General features: G+C 46.2%; 1 protein-coding gene across 1 annotated transcript in view; it reads right to left on the minus strand.

The window, feature by feature from the left end:
- The window catches only part of LOC309524264 (uncharacterized protein), a gene marked incomplete at its 3' end in the record, with an annotated part of 34419 nt that extends 14351 nt beyond the window's left edge, over positions 1-20068 (minus strand). Inside the window, exon 1 of the mRNA XM_082208721.1 lies at positions 19756-20068. Coding sequence (XP_082064847.1) covers positions 19756-20017 — 262 coding nt within the window. The 5' untranslated portion in view covers positions 20018-20068. The remainder of the gene's footprint in view (positions 1-19755) is intronic.
- Positions 20069-20995: the final 927 nt, after the last annotated feature.

The following is a 20995-nucleotide window of genomic DNA, read 5'->3' on the forward strand; positions in this document are numbered from 1 at the left end:
TGTGCTCCGGTTCCCGTCACAGTGTTTCATTGCGCCAGAAGCAGTTTAGTCATGACCCAGAAAGCTGTCTATGAACAAATGCCGGGTCCCTCAGCCTGAAATCGAGATGAGCACTGCAACCCCATAATCACCTTTGACTGGACTTAACCATCCAGGGGTCCTTTACCTTTTTACCTTACAATTAAAACAATGCATTAATACTAAAACATAGTATTAAATGCAGTTTAAAATAACATACGATCGCAGAAGTGAGGGGTGTGAACAAAATACACACGTCCAGTGCTTTTTTCCTGGGGGTACACAGGGGTACGCATACCCCTAAACATTTTGTGAATCTAAGTCTGGCCACATTGACGGGCAGTATTTCAATATGAGTAGGAAAATGAGAGTACTCCTAAACATTTTTTGTAGAAAAAAAGCACTGGACACGTCAAATGTGGAAAGGCCAGGGTAAATAGTTGCCTCTTCAGCATCCTCCAGAGGCCATGCCATGAAGGTGCTTTCCCCCCCCCCCCCAGCCTCTGAGGGCAGAGGAACTACCAGGTGGACTCTCTCTGCTGATCTTAACACCCACAGAGGTCTGCAGGAAAAGAGGGACTTTCAGGTATTTGATATATCTGGTCTGCTGCCTATGACATCACTTAAGTTTTCATACGGTAAAGAAGGCAGCAGACTGAGAAGATGAGACCAACAGTGGGTCCAATGGTCAAGAAGCTGGTTTCCGCACAAGATATGGAGGGAAGTGAGAGGCAGAAGCGGCTTGCCAACCTGAGAAGGTAGCCGATCTAGGAGAAGGAAAACTCTCATCCTAAATCTCCCCTGCCTTGTGGGACATCTTGGGAGAAGTAAACCCTACACAAATCGTTAGTGGCATCCCTAAGACACCTGTAAAACAGTTGGCTGGCGCCTTGTATGCCTCTTTCTGGCAACTCCTGCAGCCAAGTTGGTGCCAAATGCATTGCTCTGCTTTCCTTTGGACCACATCAGTGAGGCCAAGAAGGAGGTCTTGTTTTTCTGGGCAGTCTAGGACCTTGATACACACTGCCCAGGCTTGAGCCACAGGGAAATCACTTTAGTGCTGTGCTGAAAATGCAGCAAAAACAATGAGGGAAGCATCCGTTTTGATTTATAAGCTCACTCTGATTGGAGTAAGGTACAAGCACTATGAGTTGCCTTAATTGGTGGCCAGTGGTGTGTCTCACTGGTCACTGGTCAGTTACCACCTGTCTTAAATTTCACAAGATTATTGTGTCCTTTCACGAGAAAATGCACAGCACCATCCAATATGACAGTTCATCCTCAGGCATCTTCCTTATAAAGGACAGTGTGAAACAGGGCTCTGTTCTTGCCCCAACTCTCTTTGGCATATTGTTCTCCATGTTGCTCTCATATGCCTTCAGCTCAACTGAAGGTAGTGTAAACATCCATTCAAAGAGCAACAAACTGGTACATCTCAGAGCCAAGATAAAAGTGTGGTGGATCCTTATCTGAGAGAAGTTGTTTGCAGATGGCACAGCCTTGACAGCACACTCCCAGGAAGCCCCCTTGCCCAGATTGTCCAACGCTTTGGGCTGGGCTGTCACCAATATGCTGATGACACTCAGCTCTATCTGCTGATGGATGGCCACACCGACTCGACCCCGGACACACTGACCAGATGCTTGGAAGCTGTGGATGGATGGTTTCATGGGAGCTGATTGAAACTAAATCCTTCGAAGACTGAGGTCCTCTGGCTGGGTTGGGATGGTATGGGGATGAGGGACCAACTCCCTTCTCTTGTGGGGGCCCAATTAGTGCCAGTGCCTTCCGTTAAGAGTTTGGGTGTAATCCTTGATGCCTCCCTTTCCATGGAGGCGCAGGTTACAGCAACAGCCAAGGCAACATTTTTCCTACTTCGCCGCATTAAGCAGTTGGTCCCTTACCTTTCCCACCCTGACCTGGCCATAGTGATCCATGTGACGATCACCACCAGGCTTGACTACTGTAATTCACTCTACACGGGGCTGCCCTTGAAACTGTCCCAGAAACTCCAGCTGGTGCAGAATGCTGCAGCGAGGCTCCTCACTTAGTGCTTTACCGGTTGCACTGGCTCCCGGTGGAGTATCAGATCAGGTTTAAGGTGTTGGGTTTGACCTTTAAAACCCTTTATGGCTTAGGGCCCTCGTACTTATGGGACTGCCTCTCCTGGTATGCCCTGCAGAGGACCTTAAGGTCCATGAATAATCATAGTTTAGAGGTCCTGGGCCCTAAGGAAGTCAGATTATCCTCCACCAGGGCCAGAGCCTTCTCAGTGATGGCTCCGACCTGGTGGAACGCTCTGTCCCATGAGACCAGGGCCCTGCAGGATTTAACTTCTTTCTGCAGGACCTGTAAGACAGAGCTATTCCACCTGGCTTTCAACTTGAACCTGGTCTGATCTTTTGTTCCCCTTCCTTCCCTCCCCCTCCCCTTTTTGTGAAGATTGCCCGCTCTGGGATCCCACAGCTGGTTCTCCTCTCTGGCCCAAGTGAGACTAATTTAGCCAGCTAGCCCTGGTGATCATCTAATGTTTATTGGATGGATTTCCCCCCTAAATTTATTTTTGATTTGTTATTTACGCTTTATACCGTATTTTATGCTGGTTTTTTTGTAGCATCAATTAAGTGTTTTAAATTTGTTGTTAGCCAACCTGAGCTTGGTTTCCTGAACCGAGAAGGGCGGGGTATAAATAAAAAAATATTATTTATTTTTTTATTATTATAGAGGTTCATCAGACATTTTGCGCCCCCATCCAAGCTTGTAGGGAGTTCAGCCTTACTTACACCTTGGTCTTAAGCATTGGTGACCACCCACTTAAGGAGGTAGACAAATTTGTCTACCTGGGTCCCACCGTAATTAGCAGCCTCTCCACTGATGCTGAGCTAGACAATTGTATTGGCAAGGCAGCTACAGCAAAGGCTCGCCTCTCCAAAAGGGTTTGGGAAAATGTGATGCTAATGACCAATACCTAGATGAAGGTCTACCAGGCTTGCGTGTTGAGCACGCTGCTTTATGGAAGTGAGTGGAGGGCAACTTACCAGGAGCAAAGCCTCAATGCTTTCCATGTGCGCTGTGTTACGAGGATTTTGGGCATCACATGGCAGGACAGAGTCTTAAACAAAGATGTTCCCTCCCAAGCCCACATTCCCAGTATGTTCACACTCCTGTCTCAGCAGCATCTGTGCTGGCTTGGTCACATCCACTGAAATATACTCGGAGTCCTGCAGTGATTTCATGCTCTTTATTGCAGCTTGTACAACAGTGATTGAATTGCCCCCCCCCCCAAAAAAAAAACACACCTCAGGCTTTCATATACATTATTTACACAATGAGTCCCGTCTGATTGGCTGATTAACTTCCTCCTGGAGCCTGATTGGTCTTTTCCTGCAAGCCAATCAGTTGTTGCATTCTAGAATCCTACTTGCCTATTGTTCTAGGATCCAAGCTTAGTACATAACATCCACAGAATGGAGGATGTCAGGATCCCCAAGGGTGTTATCTATGAGGAACTGGCTTCCAACACAGGCCAACTCTGTGTTACAAAGATGTCTACAATCATGACATGAAGGTTGACAACATGTGTGGGAATCCTTTGCAGATGACCATAGTGTCTGGAGACAGTCAAGTTGTGCATCCATAGCAGTGACTAGAGGAGGAATGACCGCTGGGTTGCTCATAGAGAGATGAAGCAGCATGGGGCATCTGCAGCAGCCTTCATCTTTCCCAGCTGCAACAAATCATGACTGTGCTGCTTCAGTATTTACTGCCACAGCAGCTACTGCCACTGTCCAACAGCTTAACCTCACTCCCAAAGGTGCACTCCTCCATTGTCTCCTGAGACAGACGGATGCAAACAAAAGAAGGCAGGGAGAGATTAGCCACTAAGGTGGCAGTTATCTATACACTTAAATGGGAGCAACCTCCATTGAACTCAGTGGAATCTCTGAGTAACTTGTGCAGAGGTTAGCAAACTTTTTCAGCAGGGGGCCGGTCCACCATCCCTCAGACCAGGGGTCTGCAACCCGTGGCTCCGGAGCCGCATGTGGCTCTTTTACATCTTTGCTGCGGCTCCGGGGCGGATACTAGCGAGGGGAGGAGGCGCATTGTGCGCCCCGACACTCCTCACTGTGGCGGGTGCTGTACTGGCTGTGACGTTGCATGGGGGCGGTGCGTGCGTTAGTCACGCACCGTCCCGACGTCACCTTCCCGCCCGCTGTCAGATCGTGGCTCCGGAGATATATTTGTTTTAAATGTCGCAATGGTTTTGCGGCTCCCAGTTGTTGTTTTTTCTTCGGAAACGGGTCCAAGTGGCTCTTTTTGTCTTAAAGGTTGCAGACCCCTGCCTCAGACCATGTGGGGGGCCAGACTATACAGTGGTGCCTCGCAAGACGAAAAGAATCCATTCCGCAAGTCTCTTCGTCTAGCGGTTTTTTCGTCTTGCGAAGCAACTCTATTAGCGGATTAGCGCTATTAGCGGTTTAGCGGCTATTAAAGGCTTAGCGGCTTAGTGTCTAAAAGGGTATTAGCGGCTTAGCGGCTTAGAAAAAGGGGGGGGAGCGAAAAAAATTGCAAGACTCGCAAGACATTTTCGTCTTGCAAAGCAAGCCCATAGGGAAATTTGTCTTGCGAAGCGCATCGAAAAACGGAAAACCCTTTCATCTAGCGGGTTTTCCGTCTTGCGAGGCTTTCGTCTTGCGGGGCACCACTGTATTTTGGGGTGGGGTGGGGGAATGAACGAATACCTATGCCCCACAAATAACCCAGAGATGCCTTCTAAATAAAAGCACACTTTCTACTCATGTGCAAACACATTGATTCCTGGACCGTCCGTGGGCCAGATTTAGAAGGCGATAGGTCCAGATCCGGCCCCTGAGCCTTCGTTTGCCTACCCATGTTGTATAGGGTTGTGCTGTTGATTTTAAATCTGCACAGGCTGCACTGTGCAGGCTCTGCTGCCCTCTGGTGGTAGTGACTGCAATATTGCCTTTGTTTAATGTCAGGGGGAAACCAGCTCTTCCTTCACCTGCAAACTGCCCAGCAGACAGCAGCTTCTGGCATTCCCATTTTATTTTTATTTTGTGTAGAAAGCACGTGGGAATAGAGTTTTACCATGTTCTGGAAGCTGCAGAAAGGGAGGGCACTATTGTGCTTTGCTTGTGGGTTGCCCCTTTGGGTATCTGGTTGGCCACAGTAAAAAGAGGGTGTTGGGATGTTAGTACTATCAGCATCCCTTCAGACGTATAAGTGTAAAGGATGAAAACTTGGTGGTCTGCCACAAAATAGCTTACATGGAGTACTCTGAACACTTGCAAACCAATGCAAGTATGCAACATTATTCAGATGTAAGCCCCATTTAAATGAATTAGGGTTTGACTCTAACCCCAAAGGTGCACTCTTCCATTGTCTCCTGAGACAGAGAGATGCCAACCAACCATTACTCCTAGGTAGGGCCCATGAGGCAAGGTGAGGCGACTGCTTCAGGCAGCAGGATCCACAGGGGCAGTGGATTCTGATGTAGGACTTTATTTTTCTCTTTGTTCCTGATATAGATCTTCATTCACCTCTTTTTCCAGGTCAAGGAAAGGGGGGGTGCCACTTTGTGACTCTCCTAAAACCCAGAGAGCCTAGGACTTGCCGATCAGAAGGTTGGCGGTTCAAATCCCTGCGACGGGGTGAGCTCCCGTTGTTCGGTCCCTGCTCCTGCCAACCTAGCAGTTCGAAAGCACGTCAAAGTGCAAGTAGATAAATAGGTACCACTCCAGCGGGAAGGTAAACAGTGTTTCCGTGCGTTGCTCTGGTTCGCCAGAAGCAGCTTAGTTATGCTGGCCACATGACCCGGAAGCTATACACTGGCTCCCTCAGCCAATAAAGCGAGATGAGCGCCGCAACCCCAGAGTCGGTCATGACTGGACCTAATGGTCAGGGGTCCCTTTACCTTTACCTTTAAGGTTCCAAAACGTTTTCAGCCAGCCCTGTTCCCAGGTAATGTGCACAGTGTTACAGCTCAATAAGATGTTTATTTACTCATAAGCAAAACCAACTTGAATGCATTTTTATTTTATTTAGAAAAAGTGGGGAACCTTTGCCTTGTTGACCCTGCAGGCATCATTGTACTCCAATTCCCATTGGTCTCAACCAGCAAGGCTGATGGTTCAGGGTGGTGGGAGTTGGGAGACCAACAAAGGCTGGAGTACCACAGATTTCCCACACCCAATTTATAAGAACATTTCTGAGCTGCTTTTAAGCACACTTTATTCTAATGGTGTAAAACCAGGAAGGGAACAGCTCCTTTAAAAATAAAACTGATTCAAAAGGCTGTGATGTCTTGTTAGAGGCAGTTGGCAATACTTCTAAGGTCATAATAGATTTATTAGCCCCTTCATGCCCAGAACCTATTTGAAAAAAATTGCTACACCAACTTTCCACAAGCTGGACAGGATGGGGATGACAATTACCATAAGCCATGAAGTTTCCACACACCCCAAAGCACATTCTGGGTAATAAACAGCATTTCAGGAAAAAACAATAGTTGGGCATCACACACCTACTTCCAAGCTTGCCAAACCAACCAACCCATTTCACAAGCCACAGATAAGCAGATGGGATTTGTGGCGATAAAGGAGTGGGAACTTTATCTACAGAAATCACATTTTGATACAATAAATGCTTACCCAGGGGGAAAAACCAGCCGACCCACAATGACAATTTCTGAGCTACGAACCAAATAACACAAGCCACCTATTTGCATAGGAGATAGTTCCTAGGGGCCAAGGTCCATTTGCCCCCCCCACACACACAATAAAATATTTGAGGGGACCACCCCTCCAAAGTTGGTGGGCAGCATTGACATTCAAATAATCTACATGCGCCACGTCTTGCAAGCAAGCCACGACTTGCTGCAGAATCAAAAGAAGCATATTGGGCGGGGGGGGGCTGGGTAAAAGGCAGATCCAGATGATTTAAAATGAATTCATATGATTTTTTTCATTCAAATATAAATAAAACCACCATGATACTGTAGACCATGTTTTAGTCTGTAGGCAGCATCAAAAAAACCATGCACCCACTGTTTAAGTGGGGGCGCAATGGTGCAAAAACATGGTTAAAAAACAAGGATCCTCATGTATCCTCATGATTTTTGCACTAGATCAGCCCAAAGTCACCATCAGATAGAACATCATGGCCATGGGCATAGCCTGCACCACAAAAACCTCAGATTCACGGCTTCCTGAACATACCATGGCCCAAAAACGTGGTTTCAAAACACAGATCCTCGTAGCTCCTCGCGCTTTTTGCATTTGCAGGCCACCACAAACTCACTGTCAAATCACACATCACAGCCAGGGGCACAGCCTGCACCACAAAAAACTAGGATCCATGGCTTCCTGGTCATACAATGGCTCAAAAACGTGGTTTTGAAGCATGGATCCTCTTTTTTTTCCTTTTAATAATATTTATTGAAAATTTAAATGTTACAAAAAGAAAAGAAAAGGAATTAAACATAACAAAGCAATACAATACAATACAATACAAAAACAAAAACAAAAACACTTCATATACATAACAAAACAAGACAAAAACAATTAAAAACACATCCAGTATTTTCAATATTCTTATCTTCCATGTACTTGTTTCAGCGACCTCCTCACACCTCCCTTTTTTGTATTCCACTTCAAATAATTGTTTCAGCAAATCCTTTCCATCTTCCATCATCCTCAATTTTCTGTCCTATAATTTATCTTAACACATTCAAACCTTATTTTTCCCTGTAATCCATTTACCATCTATTGTACTTAATTCTTTATAACAATTCTGCTAAAGCCATGTAACTTCATTCCAACATCTTTCTAACATTCATTAATTTTACAGTATTTCTGTAGATAATCTTTAAATTTCTTCCAATCTTCTTCCACCGACTCTTCTCCCTGGTCTCGGATTCTGCCAGTCATTTCCGCCAATTCCATATAGTCCATCAACTTCATCTGCCATTCCTCCAGAGTGGGTAAATATTATCAAATGTTTCTGAGGCATATAACATCACATTAAAAATCAGGTGCAACCACCACTTAATAAGGCAATTGAGGAAAAGCAATATTCTAGCATTGCAAAAGAATGCAAGTATGCCACCAGTTCTAAGGGCAAAATGAGACTGTGAAACACAAGATTGCCACAGGGACTTGCAGCAGGGCAGCAGTTGTGACCTCCTTGTGGGAAAAGCACCACGGGGGCCAAATTCGGATTGGTACCACAGTGAAAGGGGAGAATGGGCTTCAGCCTTCGCCCTGGCCTATTTTTAAAAAACAATAATTATAATTATTACTAGATTTTAAAGCTGCTCTCCTCACCAAAGTGGGCTCAGAGCAGTGTACAACATCAGAAATTCAATAAAACAGATTAAAAGACAATTTGACTCCAATAACTGAAGCATCCTGATTACCAGCTACTAGCCCAGTAAGGGTAAGGATAAAAGGGGAAGAGGGAAAGGACCAACAGGAAGAGGGAAAGAGTGAGAAGAAAATAAAAGGGGGAGGGGAAGGTAAAGGTAAACATAAAACCATTGCTGCCCTCAACTTAGGACTGGTGAAACAACTCAGTCTTACAAGCTCTACAAAACAGATCTTCTTCTTCTTCGATCACTCGTAGCAGAGTAATATTTTTTCCCATAAACACAGTTTTAATAATGAGTCCGTAAGTCACTGTGGAGGCCAGTTCTGGACCCACATGACCTTCCACAGTGGGGACATTGGTTTCCGGGCGGGAGTTGATCACGGTGTGGATTTGCCAAGCGTGCCTTCCTCTTAGCACGTTTCTCCCTTGCGTGCTGAGTTTGAGTGTCTTCAAAGTCCATGACACCTTTGCTAAAGGCAGTTCTCCAACTGGAGTGCTTGCAGGCCAGTGTTTCCCAGTTGTCAGTTTTTATACTACATTTTTTTAGATTTGCCTTGAGACAGTCTTTAAACCTCTTTTGCTGACCACCAGCATTACGCTTTCCATTTTTAAGTTCGGAATAGAGTAGTTGCTTTGGAAGATGATCATCAGGCATCTGCAAAACATGACGAGTCCTACAAAGTTGATGCTGAAGAATCATTGCTTCAACACTGGTGATCTTTGCTTCATCCAGTTCACCTGTCTTCACAAGTGATGTGTAAGATTTTTCAGAGACACCATTGATGGAATCTTTTGAGAAGTTGGAGATAGCATTTGTAAGTGGTCCATGTTTCACAAGCATACAGTAAGGTTGGTAGTATGATAGCTATGTAAACAAGCATTTGGGTTTCCCTGCAAATGTCCCGGTCCTCAAACACTCTGTACTTCAATCGGGAGAAAGCCGCACTTGCAGAGCTCAGGCGATGCTGGATTTCGGCATCAGTGTTGACCATTGTGGAAAGATAACTGCCTGGGTAGGAGAAGTGATCGACATTTTCCAACGTTACACCATTGAGTTGGATTTGTGGCTCTGCAGAGGGGTTATTTTGTACTTGTTGGTGCAGAACTTTGTTTTTTTTGGATGTTGAGTGACAGGCCAAGCTTTTTGTAAGCTTCTGTGAAGATATTTAGGATGGTTTGGAGGTCATCCTCTGAGCATGCACACGCTATGTTGTCATCAGCATACTGAAGCTCTATGATGGAAGTTATGGTAACCTTACTCTTTGCTTTCAGCCTGCTCAGATTGAAGAGCTTTCTTTCCATCTGTTTGATATATGATTTCTACCCCAGTGAGGAGTTTCTCTTCGACAAAGTGTAGGATCATGGCAATGAAAATAATGAATAGAGTTGGGGCAATAACACAACCCTGTTTAACACCTGATCCCACTGTGAATGGTTCAATTTGAGAGCCATTGTTATCTGCGATTGTTGCTGTCATGTTATCATGAAGGAGCCAAAAGATGTTTACAAATTCATTTGGGCAGCCAATTTTCAGAAGGACAGTCCACAGGACATTACGATTTACAGTGTCGAAAGCCTTAGTCAGGTCAATAAACACCATATACAGGGGTCAGTTTTGCTCTCTGCATTTTTCCTGAAGTTGTCGAGTGGTGAAAATCATGTCCACTGTCCCCCTAGAAGGCCGGGAACGATTTTGGGATTCAGGAAGGGTCACCTCGGATATTGTTAAGAGACAGTTTGCTAAGATCCTTACAAGAATTTTGCCAGCTGCATCTAATAGAGAGATGCCTCGATCGTTTCCGCAATCAGTTCTGTCACCTTTTTTAAAGAGATTGATAATTTCGGCATCCCTGAAGTCTGCTGGGATTGCTTCTCTCCTCCAGATTTTTTCAATGAGCTTGTGAAGTTGTTGTGTAAGTTCAATTTCATCCACTTTGAAGATTTCAGCAGGTATCCCATCAGGTCCACTGGCTTTGTTGTTTTTCACTTGGTTAATAGCTGTACACAACTCTCCCAGATTTGGAGATACTGCAAGCTCATCTCTAACTTGCTGTTGCAGAATTTGTGAGAGGGCCTCAGCAGCTATGGGAGAGTTGCAGTTAAGGAGATGTTGGTAGTGTCCTTTCCAGAGCAGTTCAATAGCTTCTTTATCTTTTAGAAGTGTGGTGCCATCTGCTGAGCATAGGGGGAATATGCCATGATTTATTGGTCCATAGATGGTCTTTGTGGCTTTAAAGAAACAGTGCATCATGAGTGTCAGCTAAGTGCTGGATCTCTTGAGGCTTTTTTTTTATCCACCAGGTGTTTTTTAGTTCTCTGGTTCTTCTTCGAACTTCAGTCTTAGCATTGGCATAGGTTTTTTTTCTTAATGGCACAGTTTCTATCTCTTTGCCAGATCTGAAATGTCTTCATTTTCTTGTCAATCATGTGTTCAATCTCACTGTCATTCTCATCAAACCAGTCCTGGTGTTTCTTGGTTTGGTATCCAATAGTTTGTTCACAGGCTGCAATTGTTAAGTATCAGACGACACAGCGATTCTTCAAACAGCTCTTCTTTATTCAGATGCTCCAGAACAATGTAACTGTTGCCATTTTCTAAAACTATCCAATCACTGAACGTCACTTTTCGATCCTTCATTTGCATACAAAACTATCCAATCACTGAACATCACTTTTCAATCCTTCATTTGCATAACTATCTACAGTATCCCCCTGCTGGCCCAGGGTGAGAACTTCAGTACATAACACCAATGATGGATGTTTTTAGCTTGGCCCAGTGTTCCTCATTGTTATCAGGGAATTCTGAATGCAGATGGTCCTTAAGAGTCGTTTGGAAGCAATCCCGCTTAATGGGATCTTGAAGGGCTTGAGTGTTCATTTTGTGCCTTGGTTTCCTTCCTTGAAGCCTGCATTGAGGTATAATCCTTGAGGCGTTCTCAAAGTAAAGGAAGGATTGAAGTCTGATTAATAAGAATACACAAAGAGGCTTGAACCAGCAAGACTCTGGGAAGGGTGCGTAAAATAATCTGTCTCTCCACCCCCTGGCCCAGGTCGTTTTATTCACAAAAGAACTTTTTACAGAGTGTTCGTAAGAACCAATCAGATTTCTTCTGAGCATACAAACCCTACATGGGGACAAAGTTAAACTACCAAAACTAATTAAGCACAAATATTTCTAGGGTAAACAAAACAGAACTACAAAGGAGTGCATTTGGCAACCCCTGAGGTCATAAACAAGCAATATACATGATAAAGAGGATGGCCAGGAAGACAGCGATCATTATCACCTTCTGGTGAGATCTGTTTCCTGGCCCTAAGATTAACATCCTAAGATGTTATCTTATCAGATGTAACTTATCAGAAAAGTTACATCAAAAGAAACTGCCCACTGTCTTTGATGACCCAGGATGCCTGCCTGCAGTACATGACTTGTCAAGCAAGAGAAATGGACAGTAGAGGGAAAATGGCATAAATGTAGAAGCTTATGGGATTTAATCAGAAATTATTGTCAATATATCAAACCCAGTCAACACAATGCATTCATCGTGGACACAATGGCTTGATGTATATTTTATAATTCCTCATTGCAATCCCATCTGATCACTACATCCTTGATAGCCATCATGGAGCATATTAGTCAGTGATCTGTCCAGTAGTCATCAGTGCTTGTCATAGCTCTGGTAAGAAGCACATCACGTCAATCTTTAGCACGGACAATAACATAGTCTAAGAGGTGCCAGTGGTTTGACTGAGGATCCCTCCATGAAGTTTCTAATTTATTTTTCTGTCAAAAGAGTGTGTTGGTAATAACAAGGTTGCGCGCTGCACATATTGTCAAAAGTAAGATTCTGTTCTGGTTGTTGTTGCCAACTCCTTCTTTCCCAATAGTCCCAGGCCACAAATCAAAATCTCGCCCAACTCTTGCAATCACCTAGGAGGATAATTTTATCTTCCTTAGGCGTCTCTGATAGGATGGTATCAATCTGAGAGTAAAAAATTTCCTTAATGTCTTCGTTGGCATCCAGTGTTGGTGCATAAGCGCTTATAATAGTAGCCTGTTGGTTTTTTGTGAGCTTTATTCAAAGGGTTGAGAGTCGCTCATTATTGCACCTTTGTTTCCTTCCTTGAAGCCTGCATTGAGGTATCTTGATAGCCATCGTGGAGTGTATTAATTGGTGATCTGTCCAGCAGTTGTCGGAACTTGTCATAGCTCTGGTAAGGAACACATCACAGTGATCTTCAGCTTGGACAATTACATAGTCTAAGACAGTGATAGCGAACCTTTTAGAGACCGAATACCCAAACTGCAACCCCAAACCCACTTATTTATCGCAAAGTGCCAACACGGCAATTTAACCTGTATATCTCATTTTTTTCTGTGTGTTTCATGTTTCTTCTTTATGATTGCTGTTGTAATAAATCATCCTTCAAAAAAGTTATTGCATTACATTCTTCATTAATCTGTGCTATTCAGTTCAAACTGGGAAAAATAAATACAGTGGTACCTCAGTTTTCAAACAGCTTAGTTCTTGAACTACTTGGAACCTGAGGAGTTCAAACCCAGAAATGAGTAATATCAAGGTTGTGCGCTGCACATATAGTCAAAAGTAAGATTCCGTTCTGGTTGCTGTTGCCAACTCCTCCTTTTCCAATAGTCCCAGCCACAGATTGAAATCTTGCCCAACTCTTGCATTAAAATCACCCAGGAGGACTTAGGTGTCTCTGATAAGATGGTATCAATCTGAGAGTAAATGTTTTTCTTTAATGTCTTCATTGGCATCCAGTGTTGGTGCATAAGCACTTAGAATAGTAGCCAGTTGGTTTTTGGTGAGCTTTATTCAAAGGGTTGAGAGTCACTCATTAATGCCGGTAGGGACTTCTGACAGGAGCTTCACAAGATCGTTTTTTATAGCGAAGCTTTCCCCGTGTATTCGATGTTCTTGTTCAGATAGACCTTTCCAGAAGAATGTGTAGCCTCCTTTTTCTTCCTTCAGTTGTCCCTTGCCTGCTCTTCAAGAGTCTTGAAGCGCTGCAATGTCAATGTTAAAACGTTGCAGCTCTCTTGCAATGATGACAGTTCTGCATTCAGGATGCTCATTTTCTGTGTTATCCCACAAAGTCCATATAGTTCATCTTCCAAAGTTCAATTGTCTTTTATGACCTCTGGGTGGAGACCCCACTGGGTGCAGTAATCCAGTCAGGGAAAAAGGAGGGTAGACTACGTCTAGGGCACATTTTCTAGCCCCTCCCCCTTTTCAGGGTGAGCAGAGTGGATCCTAAAAAGGGCTGCTCAGTCATGGATACAGCTGCTGAGCTGCTCAACTGCCTCATTCCTTGGGTCAGAGTGACTGAATATGTATCCACCGCCCATGTGCTGGTTCATGACTAGGGGCTTCCAGATTTCATGATCCTGCCCCCGTTACCATTTGCCGATCGCCATGGCACTTTTGGGGTTTGGGTTGGGTTTTTGGAAGACACCTGTGCCACCAACTTCCGGATGGAAGAGAGGTGCCGGTGGCTTACTTTTCCCAGACCCTCTCCAGAGCTGAGAGGAACTATTTGCAAATAGACCAAGAGGGCCTGGCAGTCGTGAAGGGAGTAAAGAAATTTCACAATTTCTTGTATGGGCGCCCCTTTACCATCGTGACCGACCACAACCTGCTGCTTGGCCTATTCGCCCCTGAGAAGCAGACCCCTCAAGTACTGTCACCCTGCATCCTCAGGTGGTCGATTTTCCTCACCAGCTACCAGTATACACTGGTCCACCGGCCCAGGAAGGCGATGGGCCACGCAGACACTATCAGCAGACTGTCACTACTTGAGACTGGCCCCGACCCAGCACCCGTACATGAGGTCATGAGCATGGAACAGCTTCCTGACCGCCCCATTCATGTGCCTGAAGTAGCATGCCACTCCATGAAGGACAGGGTCATCTCCCGGGTCCTGGACTGGGTGTGCTTGGGATGGCCCAGTAGCAAACCTGGGTCGGAATTTGTGGGCTATATGACCCGTAAACATAAACTGTCAGCCCACAAGGGGTGCCTGTTATGGAGAGGAAGGGTGGTCATTCCCCAGCCTCTGTGCCAAATGGTCCTCATAGCCCTACACAAAACACACCCAGGGGTAGTGAGAATGAAGGCCCTTGCAGGGAGCTATGTGTGGTGGCCAGGAATCCATGGGGAGATAGAGGCCTGGGTTAAATACTGCCAGACCTGCCAGGAGTCCTGCCCAGATCCTCCAAGGGCCGCCATCCAACCCTGGGAGTCCACCCAAGCACCGTGGTCCCACCTGCATGTGGACATTCTTTGTAGTGGTGGATTCATACTCTAAATGGCTGGAGGCCGCCCAGGTACTGTGCACGTCCATGGCTGCGGCCATCCGAGTACTACGTAGGCTGTTCGCAACCCATGGGCTCCCTGACACCCTCGTCTTGAACAATGGAACAGCATTCACGTCAGAGGAGTTCCATACTTTCGCAACACAAAATGCCATCCATCATGCACGATCAGCGCTGTTCCACCCCGCCACCAACAGCCAAGCAGAGCATATGGTGTGGACCACCAAGGACGCCCTTCGCCGCATGATGCAAGGGGATTGGGATTACTGCCTCGCTTCATTTCTCTTAGCCCAACATAGCACCCCCAGCACAATGACCGGCCAGAGCCCAGCGGAACTACTCATGGGCCAGCATCTCACAAGACTTCACCCTGACAGGGCCCATGACGAGGCAGCAGTGGGGGAAGGTAGGAACCCCTGGACCTTCCAGCCCCACGACCCAGTGTACGCAAAGAACTTCGGGGCGGGCTCAGCATGGGTACCCGCCAAAGTAAAAAGGGTGACTGGCCCCGTGTTGTACGAGGTGCTAACGGTGGGGGGGCAAGCTTGGTGCCCCCACTGCGATCAACTACACCGACGATTCCTGGGGGAAACTATGAGGAGGGCTGGACAGAGGAATCCCAAGGGAATAGCAAAAGGGTGAGGCCCATAGAGCAGGAGGAGTGGGTAAGGGAGGCAGAACTAGGAAGTCCAGAAGTGACCCCCGAGGCAGAGCAGCCACAAGAACCAGAACCACAACCGAGTGGACCAGCAGCGCCCAACCCAATGGCCCCATCACAGCTGGCAGCCCCGGAACAAGAGCCAGAACCAGGAACCCCTACTGAGAGACACCCAAGACCACAACGCATACTTAGGTGACCGGCACACCTCAACGACTACGAATGCTAACCTTCTGGGTGCAACGGGAACTTAGAGGGGAGGAGTGTTATGTATTAATCTTGGATCCTAGAACAATAGGCAAGTAGGATCCTAGAATGCAACAACTGATCAGCTTGCAGGAAAAGACCAATCAGGCTCCAGGAGGAAGTTAATCAGCCTATTGGGCTGGTAGGATCGTAGACTGCAACAACTGATTGGCCTGCAGGAAAAGACCAATCAGACTCCAGGAGGGAAGCAGAATCAGTCAATCAGACGAGACTCATTGTGTAAATAATCTATATAAAAGCCTGAGGTTTGGGAGGGAAATTCAATCACTGTTTTACAAGCTGCAATAAAGAGCATGAAATCACTACAGGACTCCGAGTATATTTCATGCCCTTTGACCTTACCATCTTGGGTGACCCTGCTGGGAGTAGGAGATTCCTGATGGCTTTGCTCACAAGGGCCATAGGAATGTGCAATCCCACTCACCATGACAAGGTGATGATCCAGTTAGTGAGAGAACTGAGCCCTGGTCTCATTAGACAAAGCGTTCCACCAAAAAGGCTCTGGCTCTGGTTGAGGACAGCTGGATATGTTTTGGGCCAGGGACCACCAGTAGGTTGCTGTTAGATGAGCATCACACTCTTTGGGGGGGTGTAGTGGAAGATAATTCCCACAGATAAGAAAGGTCACAGACTGTTTAAGGCTTTAAAGGTTAGCACCACAACCCTGAACCTGATTCAATACTCCACCTGGAGCCAATCCAGCTGATGAACAACCAACTGAATGTGGGCTCTCCACAAAGTCCCAGTCAGAACTCACGCATCTGCATTTTAGACCATTTGGAGCAGTCCCATGGGAAGCCCTGTGTTTTTATATCTATCTATCTATCTATCTATCTATCTATCTATCTATCTATCTATCTATCATCTGTTTATCGCATTTATACCCTTCCTTCCCCGGTTTAGGTGTAGAGCAAGTTAAAGTAGTCTAGTGTGCAGGTGACTGCTGCATGGATCACCATGGCTAGGTTAGAAAGGGACAGGTACGGTACCAATCACCTAACCTGGCATGGATTTAAAAATGCCAGTGTGGCTACATTTGTGACCAGTGCCTCTATAGAGACAGAAGTGTCCAGGATCACACCGGGACTCCTGATGGCGGCTACAGGTGACTATTGCGCCCCGTCAAGAGCTGGGAGCTGGCAAACTGAAATGAAATCATTCTGGCCCAGCCATTGCACCCCCATCTTTAGTGGATTGAGATTCAGCCGACTCCGTTTCCTTCATCCCAGCACAACCACCTAAAAATTGGCCGGCCAATATATCCAGGGTAGCATCTGGCCAGGGCCATGATTTTTAGATCCATGATTTTTGTGGTCAGATCTGTGGTTAAATACAAGATATTTGAATAAAGGGTGAATTTGGGGTTCCCCAATGCAAAACCTCTGAGGATACATGAGGAGCTGTGCTTCAGAACCATGTTTTGGGCTCACAGTGTTGCCAGGAAGCCATGGATCCGTGTTTTTTGTGGTGCAGGCTGTGCCCATGAACATGATGTGTGATTTGACGGTGAGTTTGGGATGCCCTAATGCAAAAACCCTGAGGATCCATGAGGATACGTGCTTCGAAACCATGTTTTGGGCCATGGAGTTGCCAGGAAGCCGTGGATCCGAGTTTTTTTGATGCAGGCTGTGCCCCCTGGCTGTGATGTGTGACGTGATGGTAAGTTATGGTTGCCCCAGTGCAAAAAGCATGAGGATCCATGAGGATCCTTACTTCAGAACCACGTTTTTGGGCCATGGAGTTTCCAGGAAGCCGTGGATCCAAGTTTGTGTGGTTCAGGCTGTGCCCATGAACATGACGTGTGATTTGATGGTGAGTTAGCCCCAATGTAAAAAGCGTGAGGATCCCTAGGATCCGTGCTCCGAAAACATGTTTTTGGGCCAATGTATGGATCCGTGTTTTTTGTGGTGCAGGCTGTGCCCCTGATTATGATGTGTGATTTGACTGTGAGTTACGGTTGCCCCAATGCAAAAAGCGTGCGGATGCGTGAGGATCCGTGCTTCAAAACCACGCTTTGGGGCCGTGGTATGGCCAGGAAGCTGTGGGTTCGAGTTTTTTGTGGTGCAGGCTGTGCCCCTGGCTATGATGTGTGATGTGACGGTGAGTTTGGGGTGGCCCAATGCAAAAACCCTGAGGATCCATGAGCACCCATGGTTCAGTACCACATTTTTGGGCCACGGTGTTGCCAGAAAGTCGTGGATACGTGATTTTTGTGGTGTATGCTATGCCCATGGTTTTGAAGCATGGATCCCCATGGATCCTCGCGCTTTTTGCATTTGGCCAACCCAAACTCACCATCAAATTACATATCATGCCCATGGGCATAACCTGCACCACAAACATCTAGGATCCACGGCTTCCTGGCCATATCATGGCCCAAAAACGAGGTTCTGAAGCACGGATCCTCATGGATCCTCACACTTTTTGCATTGGGCCACCCCTAACTCACTGTCAAATCACACATCATGTCCAGCGACACAGCCTGCACCACAAAAAACTCGGATCCACGGCTTCCTGGAAACTCCATGGCCCAAAAACGTGGTTTTTGTCTCTACTTTCCAGGGACAGTCCTGGATTTACAGAATCAATTCTGGTTTCTGATTTGATCCCAGAAAGTCCCGCTTTTCCTCAGGACGCCCCTATTTCCATCGGAGAAATGTTGGAGGGTGTGGTTTGTTGTCCCTGAGAGAAACATTGTGAGGGCATGGAGTTGTGCGATCCTGGAGCCAAGAAGATCAAGTAACTATACAATCTGTAGAAGGCAGCCCTGTATAGGGAAGTATGTAATGTTTTCTTATGTTTTTATTTTTGTTGGAAGCAGTCCAGAGTGGCTCCGGCAGCCTTAGTCAGATGGGTGAGGTATAAATAATATAATTATTATTATCATTATCTTATTATATCATTAATATTATAATATCAAATATTATTATTGTTATAAGAACTTTAAGGTCGTACATATATAAAATAAATGTTCATAAATGTACCAAGCACACACACACACACAAACACAAACCACATGTCTGAAGCTCACAGAAAAAGTCCTGAAACCATTTTGTCTCTCCCAAATTTACCTGTTCCAAATAGCACATTGAAATGATGGTTAATGATAAAGGCTTGATGTTGTTGGAGTTTGCTACAGCCAATGCTAGCTTGGAAGATTTGATTTCTACCCTTACAGAATTTAGGCTTGCATGTGGAAACTTACAAAGCCAAAAGGGATATATTCTCTGATAATTCTGATCTAGAATCTGGTGAGGATTCTAGAGTTGCTTCTGTAGTGCTGGGATGGGGAATCTGTGGCCCTCTGGATCTGGATCTTGTTCTACTCCCAATTCATCATGCTTCATGGAAAGCGATTCACAAATGAAATGAAATAATAGCACCCACCCCTGACCATTGGCTCTGCTGGCTGGGGCTGACGGGGGTTTATAGTCTTAACATCTGGATGCTGCAGGTTCCCTGTCTGTGCTGGGTGATCTGTATCTCTCCAAATATTACTGTGCCAAAATCCCCAGCAGCTCCTTTTGGATTTACTTGCTTGGTTGCTTTAAGAGAATTTTATTTTGTAAGTTGATTTTGAGTGATCGATTCAATATCTGTGTAAAGAAGGTTTCTATGGCTGATGTGCCCTTTAAATGAAGGACTTAGTTAGCTTTCGGATGATCTCTTCTAGTGCTTTGCAATGGCCGAGGAGCTGAGCACCGCGGCTGGCAACCAAGCAAAGAGGCTGAAGAGCAGCTGCAGCAACATAGAGGAGGCAGCAGAAGAAGTTGGAAAGAAGGAGGAAAACGGGCATGAAACGAAATGGTTCAAGACCAGTGGGGAGGAGGTGGAGGACGGGATGAAGAGGCTCCCCAAAAGGAAGGTTGTGCTGCTGATGGCATATTCAGGGAAAGGCTATCATGGGATGCACATAATAGGCAGAATATGTGGGCAGCAGCAGGAAAGGAGGCAGGAAAAGCCTCTGGCCTCATCCTGGCTCCCAGGGACACACCCCACACCATCTGCACTAAAGATCACTTGGGGATGTGATCTTGGGGGGATGGAAGTAACCAAAGAAATGAATAGCAGAAGGCAAGGTACTTACTCTGAGGTTGGGGTATTTCTGGGCAACGGCCCGCAGCAAGGAAATGCTGCTGGCCGCTAGTTCTTGAGCCTCCCCATTTTCCCCCAGGGCGTATCCTCGGAGGTCCTGCAGGAGGAAAGAGCGTCTCAGAGTCAGGGGCCAGTCTGGGCCAAAGCAGCCCCCACTGCCCCCACCACAGAGTCCCTGGCACTTCTGGACCATGAGGGTTTGGACCAAACTGGGGGCCAAACAGGCTCTGTGCCCCAGAAATGGGACAGTCCATTGGGTAAGGGACAGGGGGGCAACCCTAAAACCACCCCTGATGCCATCGGGACACTTACACTGAGAAGGTGGAGGAGGGTGCCAGGGTTGGGGGCTTCCATAAGGAGACTGCCCAGCAGAAGCCGGAAGTGCCTCTTCAGTTCCTGCAGGAAAACAAAGAAGAGAGTTTGAATGCTGGGTTGGATTCTGCAAGTGTGTGACGAAGAAGAAGAAAGAGCCGTGAAAGGAAGTCAAAACCATGGGGTCACAAAGAGTCGGACACAACTAAATGACTAAACAACAACAACAACAGAACAAAGCACACAGGCACTGTAGCTGCTGACCAGCCGTGGCCTCTACTCTACGAGTAGGAATTCCCACTGAGAAAAGGGGAAAGTCAGAACCAGCCATGAAAACCATTCTTGGTCCATTGAAACTAGTCTTTTAAGTTTCAGTCTAGGCTCTTGCACTACCAACCCAGCTGTATGCTTGTGAAACATGGATCACTTATAAACGCTATCTCCAACTCCTTGAAAGATTCCATCAACGGCATCTCCGAAAAATGTGACACTGCCTTTGGGAAGGCAGGCGAACTAATACCAGTGTCCTGGAAGAAGCAAAGATCACCAGTGTTGAAGCAATGACTCTTCAACACCAACTTTGTTGGACTGGTCATGTCCAATGGCTGGGAAACACTGGCCTGCGAGCGCTCCAATAGGAGAACAGCCTTTACCAAAGGTGTCATGGGCTTTGAAGATGCTTGAACTCAGGATGCAAGGGAGAAACGAGCTAAGAGGAAGGCACGCTTGGCAAACCCTCACTGTGATCAACTCCCACCCAGAAAACTATGTCCCCACTGTGGAAGGACGTGTAGATCCAGAATTGGCCTCCACAATCACTTATGGACTCACGGTTAAAACTCACTGTTCATGGAAGTCAATCTTACTCGGCTACGAGTGATAGAAGAAGAAGAAGAAGAAGAAGAAGAAGAAGAAGAAGA

The sequence above is a fragment of the Podarcis vaucheri genome, assembly GCF_965113315.1.
Source record: "Podarcis vaucheri genome assembly, chromosome: Z".
Taxonomy (NCBI): Eukaryota; Metazoa; Chordata; class Lepidosauria; order Squamata; family Lacertidae; genus Podarcis; species Podarcis vaucheri.